The 25,321-nt window shown below is 45.1% G+C and overlaps 1 protein-coding gene across 1 annotated transcript in view; it reads right to left on the bottom strand.

The window, feature by feature from the left end:
- Window positions 1-329: 329 nt before the first annotated feature.
- LPAR1 (lysophosphatidic acid receptor 1) overlaps window positions 330-25,321 on the bottom strand; it is a 44,900-nt gene continuing 19,908 nt past the window's right edge. The window contains exon 3 of the mRNA XM_084305551.1: window positions 330-1,436. Coding sequence (XP_084161677.1) covers window positions 1,135-1,436 — 302 coding nt within the window. The 3' untranslated portion in view covers window positions 330-1,134. The remainder of the gene's footprint in view (window positions 1,437-25,321) is intronic.

Below are 25,321 nucleotides of genomic sequence, written 5' to 3'. Positions count from 1 at the left end.
AATAAAATTGTACCTTCATTCTTAGTAGCCCACTGCTTTTGAAATGCAGGGTAAATAATTTAGAAGATACCCTACAAACATTTCTCAGTGCAAAACACAGAAGTTGTTGTGTTTCTTATTAGAAGAAAAGTATTTTTTTTAAAGTACATATATATTTTTTTTCATGTTAAAAATCCCATTTCTTTCCATAATGAACAAGAAAAGCATTCCAACAGCTAAAATAAGTTTTTTTTTGTTGTTGTTGTTGTTGTTTTAAACTTACCAATATGTTTGTAGCCCTTGAAGAGCCCTAGAGATGTGTCCTACTTTAAGAACTTGACCCTGAAAAACTTGGGACCCCTCACACATTACACATTTCATACCACACTTCAAAGAAGAACATTAAATACCTTGTGACTAGAGTATTGTTTATTTCATAATCTAAACAAACACTGGAATACAGTCTATGCTTTTCTACTTTCTTGCAGACTTTACAACGAGCTTTTTTTTTTTTCTTCCCATAATTAAAACAATCTGCATACACACAGAACATGCATGCTCTCTAACACCAGTAATGAAGGTAAGAAGAGTCAGTTTCCATCATCTTCCTGTTGCCTGTATTAGAAAAAATACTTTTGTTTTTACTGTAGTTACGGCAGTGTGGCTAAGGATACGAAGACTAGAGCACAGTTTTACTCCCTGCACAGAAAATGTTCATCAAAAGCATGCTGATGGTGATAAATATTACATGTCTATTAAATGAAAGGCATACTTTTATCCCCTTTACTCCCTTTTTAAAAAGACTAAGTGGCTACATGTAAATGCAGTGAAGCAGGTATAAGCTTAATTAATCAGAGTTGATTCAGACTGGCACCAAGACGCCGCGAGGGCCGACGAAGTCTCAGCGAGGCTTCCCAGGGGTGAGCGTGGCTGCAAGGCGTCTGCTTCCCACCTTCTGCGAGCAGAAGGCAAAGGCCTGGCAGCACGGCCGGTCCCGGCACCCGCTGCTGTGCCGGGCTGCCTGGAAGAGAAGCTCTCGTAGTCCATTAGTGTTTGAGGAAAACAAAACAAAAAAACAACAAAAAAATCACCTTTACGAGTGGGTTACCTCCCCGGGGTGGCTTCATCAGCCGTGAGGCTGGCTGGCGGGGGGCTTTACACCACCGAGTGGTCATTGCTGTGGACGCCGGCCAGGATGGTGTGGTTGAGCGAGGACGCCGAGCGGTCCGAGCCTTCGGTGGGGCCATTGGCGTTGTCGCTGCGCTGGCAGCAGAGGATCTGCTTGAAGGTCGCGCTCATCTCCTTGTCCCGGTAGGAGTAGATGATGGGGTTCATGGCGGAGTTGAACTCGGCCAGGAGCAGGAAGAACTTCTCGTAGGCCAGGACGTTGCACTGCGGGCAGCAGACGTCGAGGAGCAGCAAGACTAATCCCGGGGTCCAGCAGATGATGAAAGCACCTGGTGAGGGGGAGAAGAGACGACACACAACAAAACCCACAGATATACCAGTGTGCTGGCGCTGGTCACAACACCACGAGAACCATCCAGCTGGAGGTGGTGGTGTTTAGTTTTCTAATGCAAGGGCATCTTTCCCACACTATTTCTTCACTGACCTGATGAGACGGCTGCCTTTCAGAGACCCATGAACAGTTATGGGCAGCACATCAAAAGAGCAAGCCTCCCCCCTCCACCCTCCTCACAATTTTAAATGTTCTCCACTTGGCACATATGCTTGCATTTAAAGTTGATGATGAGGAACATTTTCCCCTTCAGTTAGAGGCCTCTGACTAATCAATCTCTTGATCAGGAGAAACAATGCTGTAATTTACTTCTCGAACCAATAACAACAAAGGAAACCTTTCTGTGAGAGCTGTGACTGAAGCATCAGTAATAGAGGAAAAGTGGAGCAGGCAGCAATTCTCAAGAAAAAAGAAAGCCTGGGTCTTGTTAATCCATTTCAGCCCTATTATGTAATGGAAAGTCCTAAACACACATCCTTCTTGCACTGAAATGCCGTCCTTCAACAAATCTACTCCTTTTCTTAGGGCTCTATTCAACAGAAATTCAGAGACTCCTCGGGCTTCAATAGTGTAAATGCCAAAGAGCCTTACCCTGATTAAAATGCTTCCCCCTCCTTTCTCTGCTTTGCAGAGCCCTGATGGGGACAAAGCCCAGAACAACACTTGGAGCTCAATGCAGAAATGAAATCAAAATGCCTCACATTGTACTGGAAGTACTGAGTCAAACAGTGATGCTAACTTGCAGGGTTACAGAGGTTCTGAATCCAAGCATGACGGGGGAAGCCCTTGCACACAGATCCTGTCAGAACAGAGACGGTGCTCCTGAGATTTTCCAGGCTGACATGCTTGGTAGGGGTGGGAACTGAGGTCTTATCATCTGCCGGCAGGCTTAAGAGCAGCTACGAGGGCTTCCCAGCACTGCCCGGCCAGCACTGTTTCCAGCAGGTTCTTGTCTCATCACGGTGTTTGCTAACATGCTGCCTCCCTTTTTTTTGGCAGCAGTGAGCCCCATAGGTCCCGTAGCTGCCCTCAGTCAGACTCTGCCATGCTGCTTGCTGTCCCCAGCTTGGGCAGCAGCTGCATGCCACACAGACACCTTTCCCTTCGGATGCTGCTCACCCAGATCAGGCAGAAGAGCAGTTTCTGGATGGCTTTGCAGGGTGTGCTGTGCTCCAAGATGCTGGTTGCCAATCGGGCAAGCACACACAGGTTTTCAACGCACCAAAAAAACAACCCCAAGCCGAGTTTGCTTGCAAACAGTGGTGCCACAGTGCCCCTCGATGCCTATCACTTTGCTGGTCAACAACACGCAGAGGGAAACAGGGAAAGAAGCTGGGAGGCGAGCTGCCAGCTGCTTGTACAAAAGCCCTGACTTCTTTTGCTGGATTGCTTTGTTAGGGGCTGGCAGCAGATTTACAGAATAGGGCTGAAATTCTCCCACAGTGAGGTGGCATCAAACACAAGTCCACTTCAGAGCTTTTGTCTGCAGCTCTTTCGGCTTCCAGCAGGCCTGGAAAAGAGCACTTGAAATCTGGGCAGAGGGTTTTGTTCTTTTGTCCCTCACTCATACCTGTTCCTGCAAGAGTAGAAAGCTGCATCTCCTCATATACAGGATGGCCCAGGCTCATTCAGAGGCTGCCTTCCTCACGGAGCAGCCCTGCTGAGCTCATTTCTGCAGAAGCTGAGAAAATCTTTCAAATTCAACCACTTGCTGCAGAAGCTGTGCGTGTTGTGCTCAGCCTCCTAGCTAGCCAGGCAGCGGTGGACTTTGTTCCAGCTTCGGCGTGTATTTTCTTCATTATGGGCTGCCTCTGGAGAATAACATCAGAGACGGGAACACTGCAAGTCATGGGATCTCCAGTCAAGGACAAAAGACGATGACAGCATCCTCACCCAGCCTGCAGCAGAGACGTCCAACGTGGGAACAATGGGGCTGACAGGAAGGCTCTCCTAGGGTTGTTCAAAGTTGCGATTGAAAGCTTCCAATTTTCCAACAACTTTTGTTGTTTTGTTTCAAATCTTTTTTGTGGAGAAACTGAACGTACCAAACAGGACGTTCTGTTGCTATCAGTTTTGGGTACTGCTGCCCACAAGAAGCAGCAGTACGGTGAGGCAGGTTGCCATTAGCCCCTGAGAAAGCCCCAAATTCACTGACAGAGGTCCACATGCAGCCCACTGCTCTGAACATTGGTCTCAAGGGGAGTTTTGGAGCCTCTCAAGGCTCCTCAGTATCTCAGGTAGGTCCAATAAACTACATGCTGAGGCCTGACATGGTTGCACTCCAGAAAAAAGAGGGCTGTAGCCAAGCAAGCGACTAAACTCTCCGTGCTCCTCATTCTGCCCTTAAAAAATAAAAAGAATAAAAAAATAAAGAAAAAAAATATAGGGATAATGCCTGAGGCACCTCTGAGAGAGGAGGAAGCTGTCACTCTGCATGCTGCTGCCTTGCTGCTTGTGCCAGCTGGTGACAAGGCTGTGGAGGGCAGAAGACACGCGTGGCTCCAGACCCCAGAGGTAATTTGGGCTGCCCTGTCCCCCAGTGGCAGACCCTGACGACTTCCCACCTGGTTTCTTCCACGCAGTTTTCTTCCACACAAGGTCCAGGACTGACCTTTGGGCACACAGTGTGGGTTTCAGGCTTCGGAACAGACGGCTCGTTTGTTTTTGGGAAGCAAAAGCCATTGAAGCCAGCCCCATTCACTCCAGCGGGTTTTGTTTCCCTTTAGCCTCTGGGATTTTCCTAGGAAAACTTCCCACCACGCTAATGGCTCCTGTGGCTTATTAAGCTAAGTGCTTGCAAATGGTGACACAAACAATGCCTCGGGTTTTCTCTCACTTGTTATTTAACTGTCAGTGCCCTGGAAAATAGTGGGAAGCATCACTCACGGTGAGGGCGTGTTTGAATTAGGTGCAGTGCAAGGAACGTGAAAGTGTCGGGCTCCTGCTAATTCAGATGTAGGTCATCTGTTAAACATGGAATTCTTCCCCTGGAATGAAAAGAGCTTGGAGTTTATTTTTTCTACTTCTTTCTTGGAATATTTGTCAAAGTAAAGTGACACCAAGCTAAAAGTGAGGTTAAATTCTTCCCTTTTCTGAAGTCTGCTGTGCGTTGATTTCACCAACAACCTAAAAATATCACATCTAATGAAACAAGAAGATCCAAAAGCATCATGCTGTCTATATGCCAAGAAGCCCTCAGCATACTTCAAAGTCTTTATGTATTTTTCTGCTCAGGAACAGAACCAAGAGGAGCCCAAAGTGATCAACTCCCTGGTGCATCGTAGCATTTTACAAATGGCATGAAACCCACGTTACAAGGACATACAAAGCAGATCTACTGCATTCAAGGAATCACATCTGATCATCTCTGTGGGTGTGTCACTGTCCTGCCATGGCACTGGGAGGGCCCACCAGGCACAAATGAAGCTGCAGATGATAAGTCCTTGAGTAGCCTGCACAGAGAGTGTCCTGGGGAGATGCCTCCAGCCTTGGCAGCCCGTAGGGTGCTGGCCCCACGCAGAGCTGGCCTGGCTGCTGGTCTGCAGCGTGAGCAACATCCCCACGGTTCATGGCCAAGGTCAGACCTCTGGGCCTGGGAAATGCCCATCAGGCTGAGGGGTGGCAAAGCTTGGGGGAACAGGGAAAATAGCACAGCATCCTTTAACAAGATTTAATGAGACAAGAGGGGAAGCATCCCTATAGACCGGGAAGCAGAAATCTGAGTTACGACACAAATCTCATCTTCTGGAACTTGCTGTGTGATGATACATCTCACTCGGGGCTGAAATTCCAGCTCCTCGAGCATAATCTGGCTTGCTATGCTGCGGGGAAGTGGTGCTGAGGGCTTTCCAGTGACCATGGTATGACTGCATCACGTCTGCCCTGAACCCCTGTCCAGTGCAGCTGTCTGGATTGGAATAAAACCCATGGTAGCTGCAAGCCTGGAAACTCCTGGGTAAGTGTGGCATCATGTCAAGATGTGATTGCGAGAGAGTAGAAACCGTTGTGGGCAATAGACACACGAAACCATGCATGATAAATCACACAAAAATGAGCAACTTGAAAAACAAAAGAGAAAACAACTCCAAGAAAAGAGCAGCAGAAAGGAAACATACCACCACATGAGGATAAACACTGACAAACCAGATAGTTATTGTTAAGTCCTCAGTCCTCTAATGAACGTCTGCAAAAACAATGCAACAAATTTCACACAGTACAGAAGGAAAAAAGGGTAAGGTAAACAACAGTCTCTGAAACACACAGAAATACATGTACTGCTTTAAGGCTGTACCTGAGAGACAAATCACATCTGTGCTACCACACGCAGTTGTGCCATGGTTGAGTTTATCACTGAGAACAGACCTTTTGGGATGGTTTGTTTTGCTGCCGGTGGAGACTGTCTCACACTGATGCCTGTATTTACAAAAACTTGGTTATAGCCAAAGCAAGTATGGCTATAACCCTCCCGAGAAGCACGCTCAGCCAGAAGATTGGACATGGTTAATAGTAAAGATGTTGAAGAGGGCGGGAGAAACATTCCCAGTATGTCTTAAGGAGCTTTCTTCTGTTCTTCAGTGAAGTGAAGGGCAGACCCTGCACAGACCCTAAACCAAGCATGGGTACGTGCCCCTGTCCCCCCGTGTCCCCTACCGTGGTGTCCCTGCGGTGGCCAAGGACATGACCCAGCCCAGACACAGCTGCTCTTGGAACTTCTCTTGAAGCTTGCAGGCAAAGCATTTCCCAAGCAGCACCATTTATTTATTTTTTTTTATTCAGCCTTTTCACCTTGGACGAAGACAGACTGCATTTATTCCATGAGCATTTATTTTCCCCTCGCTCACAATGGTGAAATAAAAGGAGCACGGCTGCTCCTGCCAAGTCACACACCTCTGCTGCCCATACCCTGATCTCCCACACGCAGGGCGGAGCATCCTCTGCTGCTCGTGAATGGGGAGAAAAAATGCATTTCAAGCAGAAAGCAGCAAACCAGAGCTGGAAAGAGGGAAAGGGGGCGTGAAGAAGGTTACTCTCAGGCTCTGGTGAGATGTGAGCTGCACCAATACATTCCTGTCCTGAAACATTTGTTTTCCATAACCATTTTCCTTAACCACCGTGTGTCCCTGCTGTGAGTCCTCTTCCACCCATCCATGTGCCCACCCCGACTTTGCTGTTTGCTGGCATGCTCTGAAGCCCAACCTGCAGGTTCCTCATCTGGAGGAGGGATGGAGGAGGAAAATGTGGAAAGGGCTCAATTTAGGGAGCAAGAGGAGAGGTTGTCCTCTCCAAATCCCATCCTGGTGTCAGAGTATGATGGACAGCTACACCACCTCCTCCAGCAGGCCAGTGAGGAGCAAGAGAGGGAAGGACACTGAGCACCATCACTGGTGACCGACAGGGAGCAGGTTCTTGCTGCAACGACGTGGGGACGCAGCTTCCCCAGGAGCACAGCAGCACAGACCTGGCTGGCTGGTGGCTGGGGGAGAAATCTGGAACGTATTGCAGTTGGAAAGCGTGGAGAAAGAAAACAGAAACTGCAGCACCCAAAACGAGCTGCGGGCAAGCAGTGGCCTGCCCCTTGTGCAGCAAGGTGGTGGAGGTGTGGAGGAAACTCTGCATTACATCTGCCTTGCTGATTAAAAACAAGTGTAAAAGCACAGAGCCCTGGCTGTATTTAACAGAGCTACAGCCAAAAGGCTTCAGAAATGCCAGATATTTCCCAGCACAATGACACCTTCAGCAGGGACAGCCGCTTGCTATGCTAGCTGGGGAAAAACCTCATCAGCTGCAGCACAACTGCACTTTTTCATGCCCTCGCCATCTGTTAAGCTTTATCAATAAGCCTCCTTATCACCCCGCATATTATTGTGTGCATAGCTCGGATGGAGATTAGGACTGCGTGAAGTAGTCCACATTTATAGCTATGTATTGTTTTCCCCAGATAGAAATATTATAGAATGAAATCTAAAATGAATGCTGGATTATTACATATGCAAAGGACCTGTGAAGACCATTTATCGTGCTGTAAACATACAGAGCGTAGGCGTCATTCTTCTAATGCTAGTCTGACATCATTGTCCCTGATTTTGCCACAACACTACTACAATATAGCTTATAGTTCTTACTGAATGAAAACACAGTTGTTGCTGTTATCTGTAGTTTTCTGCTGGAAATAGTCAGCATTGGGGTAAGGTTTGCTTTCACCCATGGAATTTTTATTCTAAAATATAAAATGTGGCTACCAAAAAAAGGACCAGGTTAAGAAAGGTAAAATAACCCCATGCTAGATTTGGCAAAGTCTGCAAAAGTTGAGATATGAGAGTCTTGCTCCTCCATCTACAGGCTCCAAGGCTCCACCAGGCTTGGGGCTTACCATGCTTTGTGTTTCTGACTGAATGCAAAATGCTGCTTTCTATCGGACGTGATGCTTTCTATCAGGCTGTGAAACTCTGATGCAGTAGAAACTTTGGGTTTCACACCTGACATTTCTCTGATGGGTTGTGTGTGAGGGGAAGGGGCAGTATCTCCAGCAGTGGGAAATGGGAAAAGAGAAAAAAGGAAAGCTAACAAAAGTCTGCATCCATCTTCATGAAATGGTACCTTATGTATACTTCTTGAAAGATGGTTTGGGGCAAAAGAATACAGGAAACAGGAGAAAACACCCAGCTAGGAGGTGTATGGAAGGGTCCCAATGCTATGAGTTACCAGCCTGCCCTTCACAGCACTATATTTGCCCCATTCCTGGGATCCCTGTTTTAGTCTCCCATGAGCTGAGCAAGTCTGAATTTGCATTTAATAGACAAAATCCTGACCTCCTTATGGACTGGGAGAAAATCTCCAACAGTTTTTTCCCAATTTCACGTGGAAAACGGACAGGTTTGCCAGATTTTTCAATCTAGTGCATGCATGGTTGACAAAAGGACTTTAAAATAATAAGCTGTTTCTGCTAGCACTGTATACACCCCTTGATTTCCTACCTCCCTCACAGATAGATGCATGCCCACACTCCAACCTCTTCCTGAATCCAACTTCAGGCCGTTAAGCTGTTGTGTTTGGTCAGACTTTGCAGAAACTGATAGCTGCATTGTAGAGAAGCACAGAAATCATATCTTCCTCCAAAATGTACTTCTTCCCAGGAGGAATGCAGCATGTGTCTGCTTCAAACATCTGTCTTCATCTCTGAGCTCCTGTGCACTTGATTTGTTCAGTGCTTAAGGCATGGCTATCTTTGTCAACAATAACACTTAACATTTCACCTGTGACTGCTTGTCTCTTTTGCCCTTGTCACAGAATCACAGAACCACAGAACAGCCCAGGCTGGAAGGAACCTCAAAAGACCATCATTTTGTGGGAAAAAGGAGCCTAGATGAAACTATCTGGCACCCTGTCTGGTTGTGTTTTGAGAGCCTGCAGTGCTGGGGACTTGACCATGTCCCTGTATAGGTTGTTCCACCAAAGGTGTTTGGATATCCCCTTGTTTCAAATGTATGTTTGTCACTGTTTTAAGGGACATCCTCCAAAGACAGCATGTGCAAGCTGCTTTCAGAAACAAAAAGGAAACACGTGAACCTAAGGCAGCTTATCCACATCCATTTGAATCCCTCAGCTCAGAAGGTTGTTAAGGGAAAATGGATTTCGTCACTGATCTAATGACTGCAGGAGAGAGACAGTGTTTTTTTAATTTTTTTTTTCTCTCCACAAAAGTAAGCCATTTATCTATAAAAAAAGCATTTTAGACAAAAACAGGAAGTCATTAAGTGCCAATGGTCAGGATTCCAACTGATTTCTAAATTCATAAAGATATGTGAAGCTAATCTCTGAATAAAGGCCCGGCTGTTGCCAAAGCAATTTGAGCATTTATCTCTGTGTAAAGACAAACAGTAGTCCCCATGGAGTTCCTCTGTTGCCAAAAACCTGACACACAGAGGAAACCTCAGTGTCTTTTTCAGCTTTCAGCCGTTCTACACAAGCCTTTACGCTTTGCTGTGGACAGAAATGCTCGTGCAGTCCCAAACCAGCGGTGGTCGCTTGGCTGGAACAAGAGCACCAAAGTCCTGCAGATCAGAGGCTCCTGGGGCTCATGGTGCTGGTGTCCCTGGGTCACGGTGAAAATCACCTTTCAGTTCACACCTGGCATCCCACTTGCACGATCTAGCTGAAATTCAGCCTCCCCTTTACTGGCAGTGGTTGCTCACGGTCATGACTTGAGACACCAGGTGGGGGACAGACGCATCCCAGAGGCAAGAGGAATTGGTGAGGCCCTCAGCCCCTGGTGTGGGGCAGCTGCGGGTGACAAGCAGTGACCCTGTGGTGACTCTGAGCCTGAAGACACACAAAACGCCCTTCACGTGCACCTGTGTCTCCATGGATGATGCCAAGAACCCCATCCCTTCCGTCAGCATCAGCTGTGCGGGGGCCCTGCAGGTCAGCAGAGGGTGGGCAACCCCAAAGTCCTTGTGGTGGCCATGCCACCCACACGTGAAGGCTCATGGCCAGAGGTCACCTCAGGCAGGAGCAGGACAGCTGGCACCCCGCAGGCAGCTCACAAGCCGGGCTCTGTTCTGCCTGTACCTCCAAGGTATATTTAGCATGCCCAGGACCTGGGCGTTTCTTCGCTCCTATAACTACCTGCAGGTTTTAAGCACAGAAAAATCTTTCACGGTGGTGTTGAAAAAAAACTGTTTTCCCTCCTTTTCTTTTGGGAATCCTTAAACCCCCTGTGTACTCTGGCACTTTCCCAGGGGCGGTCACAATGCCACACTTAAGCTATACACTTTGTTTAGCAGATTTCAAGCGACATTCGTGCATGAGATTGTTTAATTGTATTTTCCTTTGTTGTCAGGGACATTAAGCGTTGCTGGTATTATCTTTGGATGAGCTCCAGTTGCAACACAAGTTTCCAAACGAAGCATGGGTGGATGCAACTTCATGTGTAAAGGCCTGCTTTGATTCTTACGTAAGACGAAACTAGTAATATTAGAAGGAACATATTAGCCTCTATCTGCTTCCTTAATAGGAATAAAAACAGCTTCTCCCATGCTTGTACCAGATTGTGAACAGGACAAAGTGCTACAAAAGGGTAGAGACACTTGAAATGGCAGCACTGTACACTCAACTGCAAGAAATCTGTGTGTGCTTTTACTTGATAGAGCCCTAGTGGAGTTTATGCAACGACAGTTAGCTGGTAAGGTGTGGCGGACATCCCTTGAGGCAATTGCGTTAAGCCCAGTTACACAAAACACAGATTTTAGAGACTCCAGAATATGTCTTCCTGGACAATCCGATGGTCTTTTGGATTTGTTGGGATAGCCTCCTTCCCAAACAGACCTCCTCATCCTGATCTGAACATTAACAAAATAAAATACTGCCTGAACGCGGCAGCAGCCTGGGGTAGCCCATGCACATAAGTCCCCCATACATGCCACAGCTGAAGCAGCTCTCACTTGGAGAAGGAGGGTGTCCAGGCCCAGAGGACATTGCTCCTGCAATCACCCGACCACCGAAACATCTACAAAGAGCAGTGATAGAGCAGAGGCAGGATAAAGCCTTAGGACAGCAGACAGGCATGGCACAGCACTTCACAAGAGAACCACCGAGAGATTAACCACCTTGATTTTGTTTGTGGTAAGTATATACTGAGAGCTTATCAGAGGAGTAAGTTCCAGGTTTCAGCACTTAATTCTACATGTACTCATTTAAACCTGTCTAGATGAGGCTGATAGGCAGAAAACACAACTTCTAGCTTGTCTTTCTACTCCGCAGATGAGACATGATTTAAAGGGAAGCAGCTACCTCTTGGCTCTCACAGATGCCTCTGGTTTGCCTTGGAACACCTAATGTGCACTATCTGGATAAGATCACCTCATACTCTAACTTAAGTCTTAGATGTCAGGCAGAATCAAAGACAAGTGCTTTATCAACTTCAATGAAGCCAGTCTGTGGATTCATTAAAGTATTATCATGTGGAAAGCAGCATTGCAAAAGTGTACAGTAGGCACTTTTTTCCCCCTGTCAGGAGGACATCCTGCAGCATATAATTTCACTGTGCTAAAAACAGTATTTCCCATACTTAAAATGGGAGATACAGCGAACGAGACTACAAGTGTTTCACTGGTGTTGGTGAATATCTGAATTCCAGTGGCAGCTTCTCCGTAATTTCCCTTGTGCATGCCATCACTGAATTGATATTGATTAAAACTTCTCAGGCAAACACAGAAGACCACATTGATAAAATTTAGCCTTTACTCACAGCTTTGCGAATCACATTGCCAAACAAGGCTTTATACCACTAAATAAATAAATAAATAAATAAATAAATAAATAAATAAAAATGTACATCTTCAGCTGGTCCTTTCTCTCGGCTGTTTAAAGTGCTGGAATACAGTTATTGGGGAAAGGATGCTCTGCACAGTTTTGCATTATGTCCTCAGTGCAGTGTGAGCAGGTACAAATCAAAGCAAGGGAGAAATTCAGAATGCAGGAGACACCCCTCATCCCTATGAAGAAGGGAATCCCAGTTTCATCCCCCCTAAAGTTAGCTGTGAAAACTGCTTCTGGGTTAGGCCAGTGATGAGTCTTATATGTGAGTTTCCCCACATTCACACATGTACCACTGGCATGAGTTTGATTTGGCAGAGCAGATCAATTCTTGTGTCCCAGCTGCTTTTCAGGAGCAGCGCTTTACCTCTGGCAGTGTGCTCTCCAGGTCTAAGTTTAACCCGCTGTTAGCAAAGCATGGGACCTAGAAGTGCCCAAGAATAGTGCTTGCCTTTCAGCTACTGCGTTACCACCACATCCTGCGTCACTGTGGCTTAAAGATTTCTATATAAATAGCTTCTGAAACCACAAAAAAAGAGCACTATCATACCACATCGAAGGTTGCTCAATCTGCGTGTTTCTGAGGATGTGACTCCTTCAACCTCTGGCACACTGCTTGTGCCAGTGTCCTCATAATGGGCTGCAGATTTGGGCTATGACAGAAGAAGTAACAACAACGAAAAAAAAATAGTGCAAGGTCTTCTCTTTCAGCTTGTTCTGGATGCTGATGCTGCAGGGCATGGGGGAGCCGTTTCTGCTTCCCCCAGACCCTTGGCTTTCCTAATGACACTGCCAGAGATGACGGTAATTATTTTCCATGGCCAGCTGTCTTCAGACCAGGGTGGGTTCTGGTTTATTCCAGCTGCACAGAGCTCCTTGTGGCTCCCCAGGAGCACTCAGAGAAGCGTGCTGCTCTGGTGGGGCAGAGTTTGGGAACGGGTCCTTCCTAGCACCCTCCCCAGTCAGGGACCTCAGTCCACAGAGAGCAAGACATAGGTGAGGGTAAGTGTAAAACCTTTGCTGGCTGAAAACAAAACCATCCAGATGTTTTGGAAACACAAAAGGCATTTTAAACAACTCTCTGAGATGCGGACTAGAGCTGATCTGGTAATACTTCAGATAGCTACTATATATAGTAGGATGGTACTTTACGTTTTAAAATAACCAGTAACACCAGTTTGATCAGATATATCAGACCAGCTGTGTGCCAGGCAGCCCACACCACGGGGTGCCAGAGGCAAAAGACACCCGTGAAAGCTTTTCCTACACACTTGGAAAGGCAGAGACTAAATGCTGAGGATGACAAAAGAGTGGCATCCGAAAAGCAAGCCTGATTTGTTCTGCATGCTTGGGATGGCACTTGGATCCTTCTGATCCCCTCCTACCAACACTGAATGCTGTGCCCACTGGCCACATCTGCATGACATGCTGCAGGAAGAGGTTCTAGATACAGGATCTGGACATCATTTCAGGGAAAGGGGGCAGTGTACAAGCTGGGAGACACCCATCAAAGACATCATATCTCTGGCTTCCAGAAGCAGTTGTAAAAAAAAAAAAAGAAAAAGGTCACAAAAGGTACAGCTTCATTGAAAGCAGCCCCCTAAAAGAAAAACAAAAGGTTCCTCCAGGCTCTCTGGTGCTTTTCACACAAAAAGTTTCTGCAAGGTTATCAGTCTTCAAAAGAAGGTCTTGGTATGCATCCTTTCACTTGAAACAACACAGTGTTGTAATCATGGATGCAGGTTGCGAAACGGAAGCCCTAGCTAGTGTACATCTGCTGTTATTCCCTGCTGAAGGAGCAAGTGAAGGACCAGGACTGCTACCAAACCATAAATGCAATGTCCAGCTGGATTACCTTCAGCTGCTGCAGCTGCTTGCAGCTCAGCCACCAGGCTGACGAGGCATCACAGTTATGGAGCTGCAGAAAAGGTGGAACAGAGCCACTGGGATTTAAAAAGACACCTCTTCAGGTTCCTGCTGCCAGCTCCTGCATTGCTCCAGGCTGAAAGCCTGCAGCGCCAAGCAGACAGGGTGTGCTCACAGGCACTGCAGAGACAGCACGTGTCCGGGAGGTCGAATATGGGGACACAGGAACTTTTGTTTCAATAACTACAACAGCAACACTGAGTGTTCCTCCTACAGCACAGACCCAAAACAGTGCCTGCAGGATCATTCAGATGTTATAATTTGGCAGTGCTCACAGTTAAGTCTGATTATTTTGGGGTGGACATATTGATGTATGAGTTTGGAAGTTTTCTGCAGTTGTTTTTGAGCAGATATCTGTGGGCTTGCACCTAAAGCAAAGGAAAAACAACAAGAGATAAATGGAGACCTTCAAGGCAAAAGGCACTCTACTCAAGATTTAAAAAAAAAAAAAAAAAAAAAAAGCAATTAGTACAATGTAAGCAAACTGCTTGCAAAATCCATCTACTCAGCAAAGTAATTGCTTCCAAGAAGTACTCCATGTGTTCTATTTGAAATACACAGCTTTTTTTCTTTAAACTTGAGATAAGAACAAAAACCCAAACATGCTAAAGGAAGTCAATCAGAGCTGACCTCATTTTCTTTTTAAATGTATTACAATGAAAGAAATATTGTGGTAACATTGGCAAAAATACCCGTGTAGGGGAGGCGTAAGCGGGGGAGCCCTGATGCACCCTCAGATCAGCCTTTGGTGGATGTTGATGAAAACTCCTGGTGATCCTAGCTGGCTTCTCATGATTTCTCTGCTCAGCTCAGCTCAGAGCTGCAGGCACAGCAAAACCAGACAAGCAAAATCAGGGATGAGTGCAGAAGAAAGAGAAGCCATGTCAGCTCTGCAGGAAGAGCCCATGCCCCCAGCTGCTTCTCCTCAGAAGGCAGGCTTTGTAGCCTGGGGATGGACCACAGCTGTGCCTCACATAATAAGTCCCAAACCAAGCAGCACAACAGGCTGCAGATCTGCTGGGCTCTTGCTAGTTGTTGTGCAAGCTACGCGCAGGGAAGAGCGGGGCACACCATCTTCTGTCTCAGGTACCTTTTTGAAGAGGCAGGCAGCGAGGGATGCGGCTGCCTGCTCCAAAATCACTCAGCTTTCAGTTTCCTTGGTCAGCTGGTGGCACCACAAGTGTATTGACTGATGCTAAAGTGCTCTGCCTCTGCTGTCCTGTTGTTTGAACCCTGACACGTAACTGTGTCTATTGCTGCTCAATGACAACAGGGGGCTGCAAGCAGGGCAATGACCAGGCAGGTGTTCGTGACCAACTGATGGCAAGTTTAACAATCCCATGGTATTTCAAACTCTTTCCCCAAAATACCCACTGGTGTTGTTTATCCCTGACTGCACTCCTTCCTCAAGTGACACTTACCAGGCAAGATGCAGGGAATGTCACCAGCTTATGCTTGAGTGCTCTGCAAAGACCCTGGTGCTGGACTTGGTGCTTCAACACATGGGTGCTGGCAGTGGTGCAGCTGCCCTCCTCCTACACTGACCACTGTTTGCAAGAACAGGGCCGTACCTACCTGGGGAAGGTTGCGGGAGAGAATGGAGAGGTGCAAGAGCACCGCTGGGACTTCTGTACACCCTACCAAAAATAAGAGGGCTTGGCCTCAGCAAGTCACAAACAGCATTGTTCAGACAGTGCTGGTCTTTGGTGTCCTCCCAGTTGGTCAGGGAAGTTCCCTCGAGACTGCTGCTGTTGGACACTGGTGTTTATGCTCTATACATTACTGCAATTGCCTATTTATCACATTCATAAAAGAGAAAAATAAAGAGAAAAAAAAAAAAAGAAAGGTCTCTGATCCACAGCCTGGATGTTCCTCATCTCCTCCTTACACTGCACCACAGAATAATGCCTGTGTTCATCAGTGTCAATTTGAGAAGGACTTTGAGGTTGATAGGAGAAAGTTTAGTTCAGTTGTAGCCATCAAAACTGCTGTTAGCAGCAGGTCTATGCTACAGTGTAGCTGCAATCCCGGCATTCTGAGTGGGAAATGCAGTAATTTGCAGTAGATGGAGCAGGGCACGGTAGGAAGTAACACATCAAGCAGCAAGGGAATGAGATTGTCCACAAAATGCAGTACGCTACACCCTGTCAGGAGGCTTGAAAGCACGTAAGGGAACGGCAGAATGCACTGCAACAGATGCATGCAAATATTTAAAGCTGAAGATTTTCCTCAGAAAAGTTCTATGGAAAAACGTGCAAACCATGGAAAGAGCCAACTCCAGAAGTTATTTACAACAGAAGGGGGCCACAGGCAACCTGGTGCCTCTCCGTCCTTTTCCCCAGCCATGCTCTCTGAATTTTGTGATACTTTGGCAGGCTGTCCCATTAAGCCAGCACTGCTAGATCATGAGCTGTCTCCTTCCTGTGCTGAATAATCACCAGACACTTGCTGACAAAACCATTCCTTGCCACAATGCTTAGGTAATTTTTTTTTATTTTTTTTTTATTTTTTTGGGGGGGGAGGGGGTGTATTCATAATTAAAGTGATCTGCAACATGCTAAGTAGGGAGCAGGGAAGGAGTGCAAATTGAGGAATGGCCCTTATGTCTCTCTGTGGCTTATTTAGCACAGCACAGCTTTTCAAAAGCGTGTTGTTAACAGAGTGCTGGAAACATGTCTAAGCCACTGCCACAACTCTGTTTGTGCTGGCTGGCTTCAAGGACGTCTAAATGTTTTCCTGTTGTGTTTTGTTTTGTGGGGTGGTGAAAGCAAAAGCACCTGAGTGGAGGGAAGTGCCGTGGCTGTCTGGGAGATGTTAATGGGAGATGGACCAGGAGAAGGAGCCAAGGCTCCTCTGCTTTTGGTCTTCTTGGTGAGAAGGGCCAGGCAGGGCTAAGCAGGCCGCCACTAAGCAGGCTAGGGGTCGTGCACACCCTCCATGAGGCCTGCTGGCACCAAAAACACTTTACCCATGGCTGTTCTCAAGCAGCAGGACAACTGGAGAGGCAGCTGCTTCCAGTACATGATGAAGGCATGCTGATCAGCTGCTGAGAGCTCGTGAGCTCCAGGCAAGGCCTGGGGCGAGAGCTGAGGGCATGGCGCTGAGGGCGAACGCGCAGCAGCAGCCACAGCAACGGGGGCGTCCTCACAGTCCTCGTACACGCGCCTCGGTCTCAAAGGATGGAAATAATCCATCAATGGAAATAATCCAGCACAAGTCCCCTCCATCTACACCGCAGGACGATTCATCCGTGAAGCGAGTTAGCAAATGATTAACCGCTTTCGGATGTTTCTGTTACTGATATCTCTCATGCTGCTTCAGGAAGTTTCTGAACCTATCTCTAGCCTAGAAGCTCTTCTCTAACAGCTCTTTAAAATGCTGGCAATGTGCCTGACTTTTCCAACCACTTTTTTTTTTTTTTTTTCCCCCTTAGGGCATTGGAGATAGAGGTGTTTAAACAGTGAAAATATACTTCCAAGTATGCAGGCTTTTTTTCTTCCTCTTTTTTTTTTTTTTTTTTTTTTTTTCTTCCTTTTGTTAAAAAAGTGGTCTGTCCATGTCACAGAAGTGGAGGAGATAGTTTCAAGATGTGGTGACATACATCTCTTATTACCACAGATTTACAAAGCACATGCAGAGGTCCACTATACCACTATTGCAAAATGCTGCCTGCAAAATCATACATTCAGCCTTGTAAGCAATACTAGTGCTTTTTCTACACATAGCACTAACTGCTCGCTTAACAACAAAAAACCTCTCTAAAGAAGTATCAGAAGCCTTCTGCTTGTGCATATATATATATTGATTTCAGCTTTCTTACATGGAAGTTAAAAGATACTCAATAAAATTGTTACGTACAGCATACATTTCTCTTTCCTGTTTGTAAACAACACCAGCAGAAAGAGGCAGTGAACTTAAACTTCAGATGAAAAGCCGGATGTCAGAGCTTCTCTAATAAAATTTTTGGCAAATATAACATTTTATTTAGTTCTTTTTTATTTTTTTTATTTTTTTTTAGGGAGACTTCCACTCAGCAATGAAATACGCAATGGAGACATCCCTTAGCTGACCCGTTGCAGGATCTGCTCTGTTGTATGAGTCACAGGTAACTTCACGGTCAGGTTTTATTATCTGGTTCATGTCCCTGCTTAGATTTCTGCAGTGTTCAAGGTGAACTCCTGGCATTGGCAGAGCCAGATGCTGAACTCCTGCTTCATCCCACGCTGGGGGCAGATCTCTTGTGGAGTTTTGGATGGAGATGGGCACATCTGCAGCTTGAGGCACTGTCACAAACGCCGTGTCCTGGACCACCAGCTAGCTTGTGCCTGGACATCCCTTCCAAAGGAAAATTCCCAAACAGGCAGAACTGCTTTCTGCATCAGCCCGCCCCAGCCCTACCTGTGTCCCTGGGGAGAGCATGACAGCCCTGGCCTCTGTTCAGGTGGATCCAGAGGGGATTACCAGAGGCCAGGAATCCAAAAATAGTGCACATCCCAGCGCCAGCTGCAGAGCCACCAGTCTGTGGCCCTGTGTCTGCCCACAAGCTGCTGCACCAGGGATGCCACCTGCACTGTTTCTGAGCACCAACCATTATCAGTATTCTGGAGGAGGGGGCATTTTCAGTCGAATTTTTTTTTTTTTCTTCTTAAAATCTGAGCACCATAGGAGAGGTAATCCAAAGCTCCTTAGACTTGTGAACATGTTTACCAGAGAGAAAACTGCAGGTGCCAACTAGCTGTGATGGCCCACAAACCAGTGGTCCTCAGGCAAATGTATCTGAATACAGATGTTCTGAGCAAATGACCACCTACCCAACATGGCAAGCAAGATTAAAAAAAAAAAAAAAAAAAAAAAGTACCATTTTCAAAAGTAATGTGAGGTTTTTAAATATATATATATATATAAACAACTCTGAAAGTGTCTTGGGCATTCAGAACTTTTTCTGAAAGTAAACAACTTGCAGGTGGACTGCAGTGCATGAAACATGTAATTTCACCAAAAAAATAAAAACAAAGCCAAAGCATTTCAAAATTCAAAACAAACAAGCAAACCAGAAAAAGCACACTGAATAAACAGTTCTGTGTTAATAAAATGCCATTTTCTTGTGAAATTAAAATCCATATCCATAACAGAAATGTAAGAGGTTGTATTCTCAAAGCACATTCCTGACAACAGTTTGATTAGATTCACTCATTGTTCAAATAAATCTGTTTTTAATGCCTGCTGGTGGCAGGAAGGGGGCTTGCCACTGGGATGGGAGCTCCTGCAGAGACCTGGGGAGGACAAAGCCAGCATGCCCTCAGCACCAGGTCTGTGGCCCTGGGGGTGCAGGCTTCTTCAGCAGAGGTTGCAGGAGGACCCCAGTGTGGCTGAGAACCCCCTCACCTTCACATCTCAGATGCCTACGTCCTGGCACCAGAACAGAGGCAGAGATAGCCAAAAGAACAGAGTGCAGAGATAGCTCTCTGCACTCCACCTCCATTCACCTTGTTGTGCAACAAGCACCTACATTGACGATGAAAAAACTGTCACCAAGAAACAATGAACGTGTTCCACTGCTATGTACTACAAAAGATACTTTCAAAAGAATGTTTTGTTGAAATAAATGAGTGGGGAAATCATAGAAGTTCCAGAAACTATGCCAAGCATTGTAAGAAACATCGATTTATTCTGTATTTCACAACACCGTCTATCAGCTTCTGTGACCAAGGTGCAGACACTCTTCCACTCTCCCTGTTAAGTTTCATCCACTGTCACTGAACAGAGATATTTCCTTTTCTCTACCATGAACTATTTACTGGTCAGTTTCAGAGTAAGAATTTTAGCCATGATGAGTTCTTGGAAAATCAGTCTTTGGTTTCCTAAGTGGTGCTTGGTATGACTCAGCATGCTGGGAAAAACAGTAGACACGCTGCAGCTGCATGCTTCAGATTAACCTTATGGGTGGTCAGTATCTTAGACATAACACAACATAAACTAAAGTGCACTCAATTTACCTATCTTACAAATCTTGCCTTCATCCTACTGCCAGTCTTACAGATTATTTTTTTTAGCCTTCAGGACTTGTGCACCACCCTGCCACATCCATCCTGCACACTAAGATGGGAAACCCTTCCAGTAACCCACCAGCATCCATGTGACTCCCAGCAGCACAACCTACATTTCGTCTGATTTCTGGCAAGCCAGGTGTAGACCTTCATTGAAGGTATCTTCTATGGCTCTGATGTGCACGTCCGTCTCAAGGCAAACCTCCTTCTGTTTTCAATACTCGTACCTGCAACTGGGTAAACCTAAAAGTTTCATGTGCGATAAGTGCAGCTAGCAAATGGAGATTGTGGCTTTATCATGGCACATGCGTGGGAGCCTACAGCAGAAGAAGAGTTGCTGACCAAGCAAGCCCTTTGCTATTCTTAATTATATATAAAAACACTCACTATAAATAGGCTCAGATGACAAGTCACATGCTTCAAGTGAAGCCGTAGGTACAAAAATGGAGGCATAACTCTGAACCACCCCAAATGCAGACCACAACCTCTCTAAATTCTTTACAGGTGAAAAAAAAAAAAAAAAAAAAAAAAGGAAGAGAGAAACTTATTCTCACATGGAGCCTGAGACTGAAATACCTGAGGCTATCAGCAGGAACACTGCATGCTATGTTCACCTTGTACCTTAAGGTGGAAGAACAGCTTGTAGTCTCTTCAAATGCATTCCTCTGCTCCTCCAAGGAGCAGGAAGGGCAAAGTTTCCAAGTTGCAAACTGTTAATGTGTGTCTGGAAAGCTCAAAAGGCAGTCCAAATAAGAACTACAAGAAATACATAGCAGTTTCTTTTGTGTGCAGCAGTATCTAAACAAAAGAGTTGCTGCAGAGGGCAAACTGGATACCATCAGTACAAAACAGACAGAGGAGAAATTTTTGATTCAGAAACAAAGAACCAATTATCTTTCTGCTTTGCTGTTACTATCAGAAACTGAAAATATGCTAGTGTTATATCCTTACATTCTTTTGCTTGGGCACACACATGACAAAGGCAGGGGATCTCCTGGTTATTACTGAACTTGTCTGCGCAGGACAGTCTTTCTAATGGAACAGACCAAAATGCCCATGCCTGCATGAGTGCCTGGCACATCTTTCTTCCATGCCACTCATTGCCTCCAGAGGAGGAACCTGGTCACCATGGTGTGCACAGCCGACACAACGTGGAACATCAAACACTTGCAGACATGCTTTGCAGGTCTGCCAGCTCAAGACAAACAGCTTTTACATTACAAATTTCCGCTCTGACCTGTGCAAACAGGGGTTAGAAACACCCACACAGTCGCTCTCACACTGCTTCCTACATGGTATGAGCAAAGGGGAGTTGCCTTGCCTTTCTATTTGCAGAAAAGACATGGCTTGACTCCTTCAGCCTGTGTCTCTCCCCATTCATGAGGCTTTTCAGAGCCTGGAGGTATGCAACCTCTTCGTGGCCCTTTTCCCAATTAACTGGGAGCAAGGGCTGTTTTCCACGTCACTTACAAGCTGACAGTTCCTTACTATGCATTGAAAGAAATACATTTCCCCATTAAAAGTTTGTAACCTGGAGGTAGACACCTCATTACTTAAAGTACTTAACCAAATTAATGGCTCTGCTGGCAAATTTTTAAATGCAACCCACCTATATCAAACACAGACCTTGTGGCTGCTGATTAATAGGCACAACAAGATAGACTTTGTAATAATATTATTAGTCACTCTTAATTTCTCACACTGCCTGCCAGATGATGGGAGAAATCAAAAACCTGCCTGTTCCTCACCTGCTCACTTTAAACGAAATAAAACTTTTTTATTATTTATTTATTTATTTATTTTTGGTAATTATGTAGAAGCTTTTCCTCACAATTCACGGGAACTAAATGAAATATGTGTGTAACAGCATCTGCACCAATGGGACTGGCAGGCGACACTGAGTACCCAGCTGGGCATGCTGCCCTGTTTTGGGGCACCAGTGCAGCAACCATGCTATGTTTGGATGTGTGAGCAGAGTTTCCAGTATGTCCCTTCCTCTAACAGAAGCAGGATGCACTTACAGTAGAAAATATGTTATTACATATGCTTACTTTGATAATTAATAACCAACTTAAAAAAATAAATGTCACTCAAGCAATCCAGTTACACATCCAAAACCACTTAATACCTTTTTAAAGAAACTTCCTTCAGTTTTCCTTTTATGAACTACAATTTTCATTTTTATTTTAATGGAAGAGAGCAGCAGCTATTCTGTAAATATGCAATAGATTTACACAGCTTTTTTCTTTCTACACACACTGCTTCTGCTGGGAAAAATTCAACTTTACGTTACTCGTTGTAATTCTAGAAAAGTAAAAACTGGGCACTTAAAAGCAACTTCAGACAAAGGCAGAAGAGAATTATCAATGCCATATGTAGAAACAACTTCTTCCTGGGGTTATAGCAATATCAGAAAATGGGAAACAGCTCCCCAAACCGCTTTTAGGTGAACAAGGAAGGTACTGAGTCCAGGGTCAGAGGAAACAATTTCCATGAAAAGAAGATAAAGGCAGTAGCTTGGCAGCTTTTCCTGCTTTAACAGCTAAATCCTCTCCCTCTTTTTTAGGAGACAACTTCCTCTTTCACAAAGGAAAACGTTTCAAAAATCTTGACTGTCCCTGCACATCTACGGCTATATTTTCAACTTCATACTCAGATGCCAAGTCATTTGTCAGAGCAGAAAGCCCCAGATACTTCTTAGTCCGACACAATGAAAAACAATAGATGTGCTCCTCGCCTCCCTCAAATTTATTTGAAGCATGGTTTTGTTTGTCTGCTAGTTTTAAATAACCTCCCAGGCATTTAGCACCAACATCAGGACACTATTGCTTCAGCCCACTGCATCACAGAGTGCTGCACTCTGAGCAGCAGCACACAGCAGCAAGCTCTGTCACTGATGGTGGTTCCCCCAGCCCCAGTTCCTCATCAGCGAGCAGATTCACACAACAGACCATGTTGAGGGCAGAAAACAAACAAACAAACAAAATGTTTTAGACTTAGCAAATGATGTCATTGCTTCTGAAGCCCTGTGACCTTCCATACCACCTCACAGTCCTTTTATCCGCTCTCCAGGTTTTCCTCTGAGCTCATACAGATCATGCTTTTTGACCTTTCTCACCAGGCCAAGGCCTTCAAATAAACAAGAGAGTAAATTCTCGAGAAAGCTGAGTTCCCAAAGGGTTCACACTTTTGGACAGAGAAGCAATGGGGAGCAAGGAGGAAGAGGAGAGAGCAAAAAAACACCCAGAATCAGGCAGCCACCGAACTCGCCACCAGCCTGGCCATGGCCACCAGCCATGACGCAGCAGTAAACTTTCAACTTTAAGGAAGTGCATCAAGTGTGCAAGTGTGTGCAAAACCTTATTCATAGAAAAAGAAGACCTTTGTCTGAAAGAAAAAACGTCCATGTGTGGTCAGTGACGGTGCCCACAGCTGTGTGAAATAGGAAGCAGTCCCACTAATGACGCCAGAATGAAAAGTACTCAAATTACATTTTTCATTCACATATTCCGCTTCAAAATGCATGCACTGAAAAAAAAAAAAAAAAAAAAAAAAAAACAACCAACAACTAGGCATTCTCCTTTAACACATTTCTCATGTTGAGACTGCAAGCAGGGAGGCACAAAGGCTGCTGTTCGAGGGCTGCAGTCACCATCCCACCAATCCAAATGAGGGCAGATGATGCATCTCAGATGTCTCCATGAGCATTTCTTCTGGAATTAATTAGGTATTTTGACATCAAGAGCAATAATTTCATTAAAACTATAGAAGCAGGAATCATTTCAGACTTAAAATTTTATTTTTCTATATTCACGGACACCATCAGATGAACAGAGGACTTGGGCTACTCTCTCCTGCTGCTCAAGTGAGGTGAAACACACCACAAGCAGCACCCTTATCCTCTCCCACAAAACAGCCTCTTGTTCAAAATGTTTTCCACTGTGGCAAACAAATGATCGTTCAGTGCTTCACTGAACACAGTTTTGCAATGTGACAAGTTAACAGCAGGCATTTTTGTTCACAGTTTCTCAAGATGAGGTCTATCTGTAAATCTGGCTTTGCTGTCTTGGCTTAGCCCTTCAGTGGTTTCCAGTGATACTCAAATGACATCTCAAAGATGAAAACACCCAAGCCTGTGCTGGACATGTGTGTTACTCCAGACCTCCCCACACTGCAAAATGCTGTAGTTTTACAGTTACCAAGGGTGTAACAATTTTAACTGGCAATGCAATAAATTCAATTGGGAGAGTCAGAGAAGAAATTAAGCAAAACGTTTAGAAGCAAACTCCCTGCGCAACTATGTGCTTTCCAGAAGATAAAAATGTTATCTTGCAAGCAGCCATTTTGCAAAAGCATTATTGTAGCCCCCTCTAAAGGATAGAATCCCATCTTCTGTTCCAAAATATTCAGCTGAGAAAGCCTAAGATCAGCAGGTCTTCTTAGCTGTGTGCTGAGACTTCACATGCATGTCTTCTTACAGACACAGATTGCTCATTTTTTCTTGTTAACAATTTCTACCCTGGGCCTTCAGCTTTTTTTCAAAATTTGCCAAGAGTTCTAGGTTAGAACGAACACGCCATAAATGAGTGTCCACCTCAGCTACTTCAGAGAAGCCCAGGTTGATGAGTACATTCATGGCTGTTGCATTGGTAGGTGGAATTAGGAGACTGAGATACGGCACTAATTCATTTTGTTTTCATGTGCATTTTCACTAAGTGAATTTAACTGTAGAGACTGTGGTTTGTTATTTCACCTGAACCCAATCTAAAAGGTTGTTTTCTGTTGCTTGGGGGTAAGACTGTGTTTTTCAAATGCTATTATTCATAAAGACAGATAAAAAACAATTCCCTTGGCCTTGGTGAGAATAAAACCTAGTTTTGAAATCCATTTTTGTAAGCCTTTTGGAAGCAATAAACCACCTATGAAAGCAGTTATAATTATCTGTTTATTTATTTATTTATTTTTAAATCAAAACCTGAACATGAGTGTAAATGTTGAACTACTCAGGCTTATCTTTCTCAGGCCATTCTTGGAGGAACCCAGAGAGTTTGCCCTTTAAATTTATTTCTTCCCTGAAAGGTAATAAATTATGTTGAAGTCAGGGGAAAGACTTTTATTAAACAGGGCCTCATTTCCATCATATGTAAAGAAATGGATTTACTAGAGGGATTTTCCCCCTTAAAAATAAAGTAAAATAAAACCACATTCCTGCCTTTGGAAATGACGGAAGTTCCTCAAAGCAGTTTCAAAAGTTCCCAAACAAAAATAAATAATGTTTATTCCTAACTGATAGGGAAAGGATGGGGTAAACTTCCAAAGGGTTTCCCAAGGGTGAAGTGATGAATTACACAGGGATACCTGGAATACTTTAGAGAAAAGACTGTTACCAAGGATGTATCAGCCTTAGCTGAGGATGCAATAAATTTATTTGGGAGCATCAGTGAAGAAATTAGGCAAAACATTTAGAACCAAATCCCCAACACACCCAAGCATGCTCTGGGTTCACAGAAAGAGCTGTCTGGATCCAGAGCAACAG

Source organism: Netta rufina, assembly GCF_964035555.1.
Source record: "Netta rufina genome assembly, chromosome: Z".
NCBI classification, from domain to species: Eukaryota; Metazoa; Chordata; class Aves; order Anseriformes; family Anatidae; genus Netta; species Netta rufina.
The sequence above is the reverse complement of the archived record's forward strand: the minus strand, read 5'-3'. Positions and strand labels throughout refer to the sequence as shown.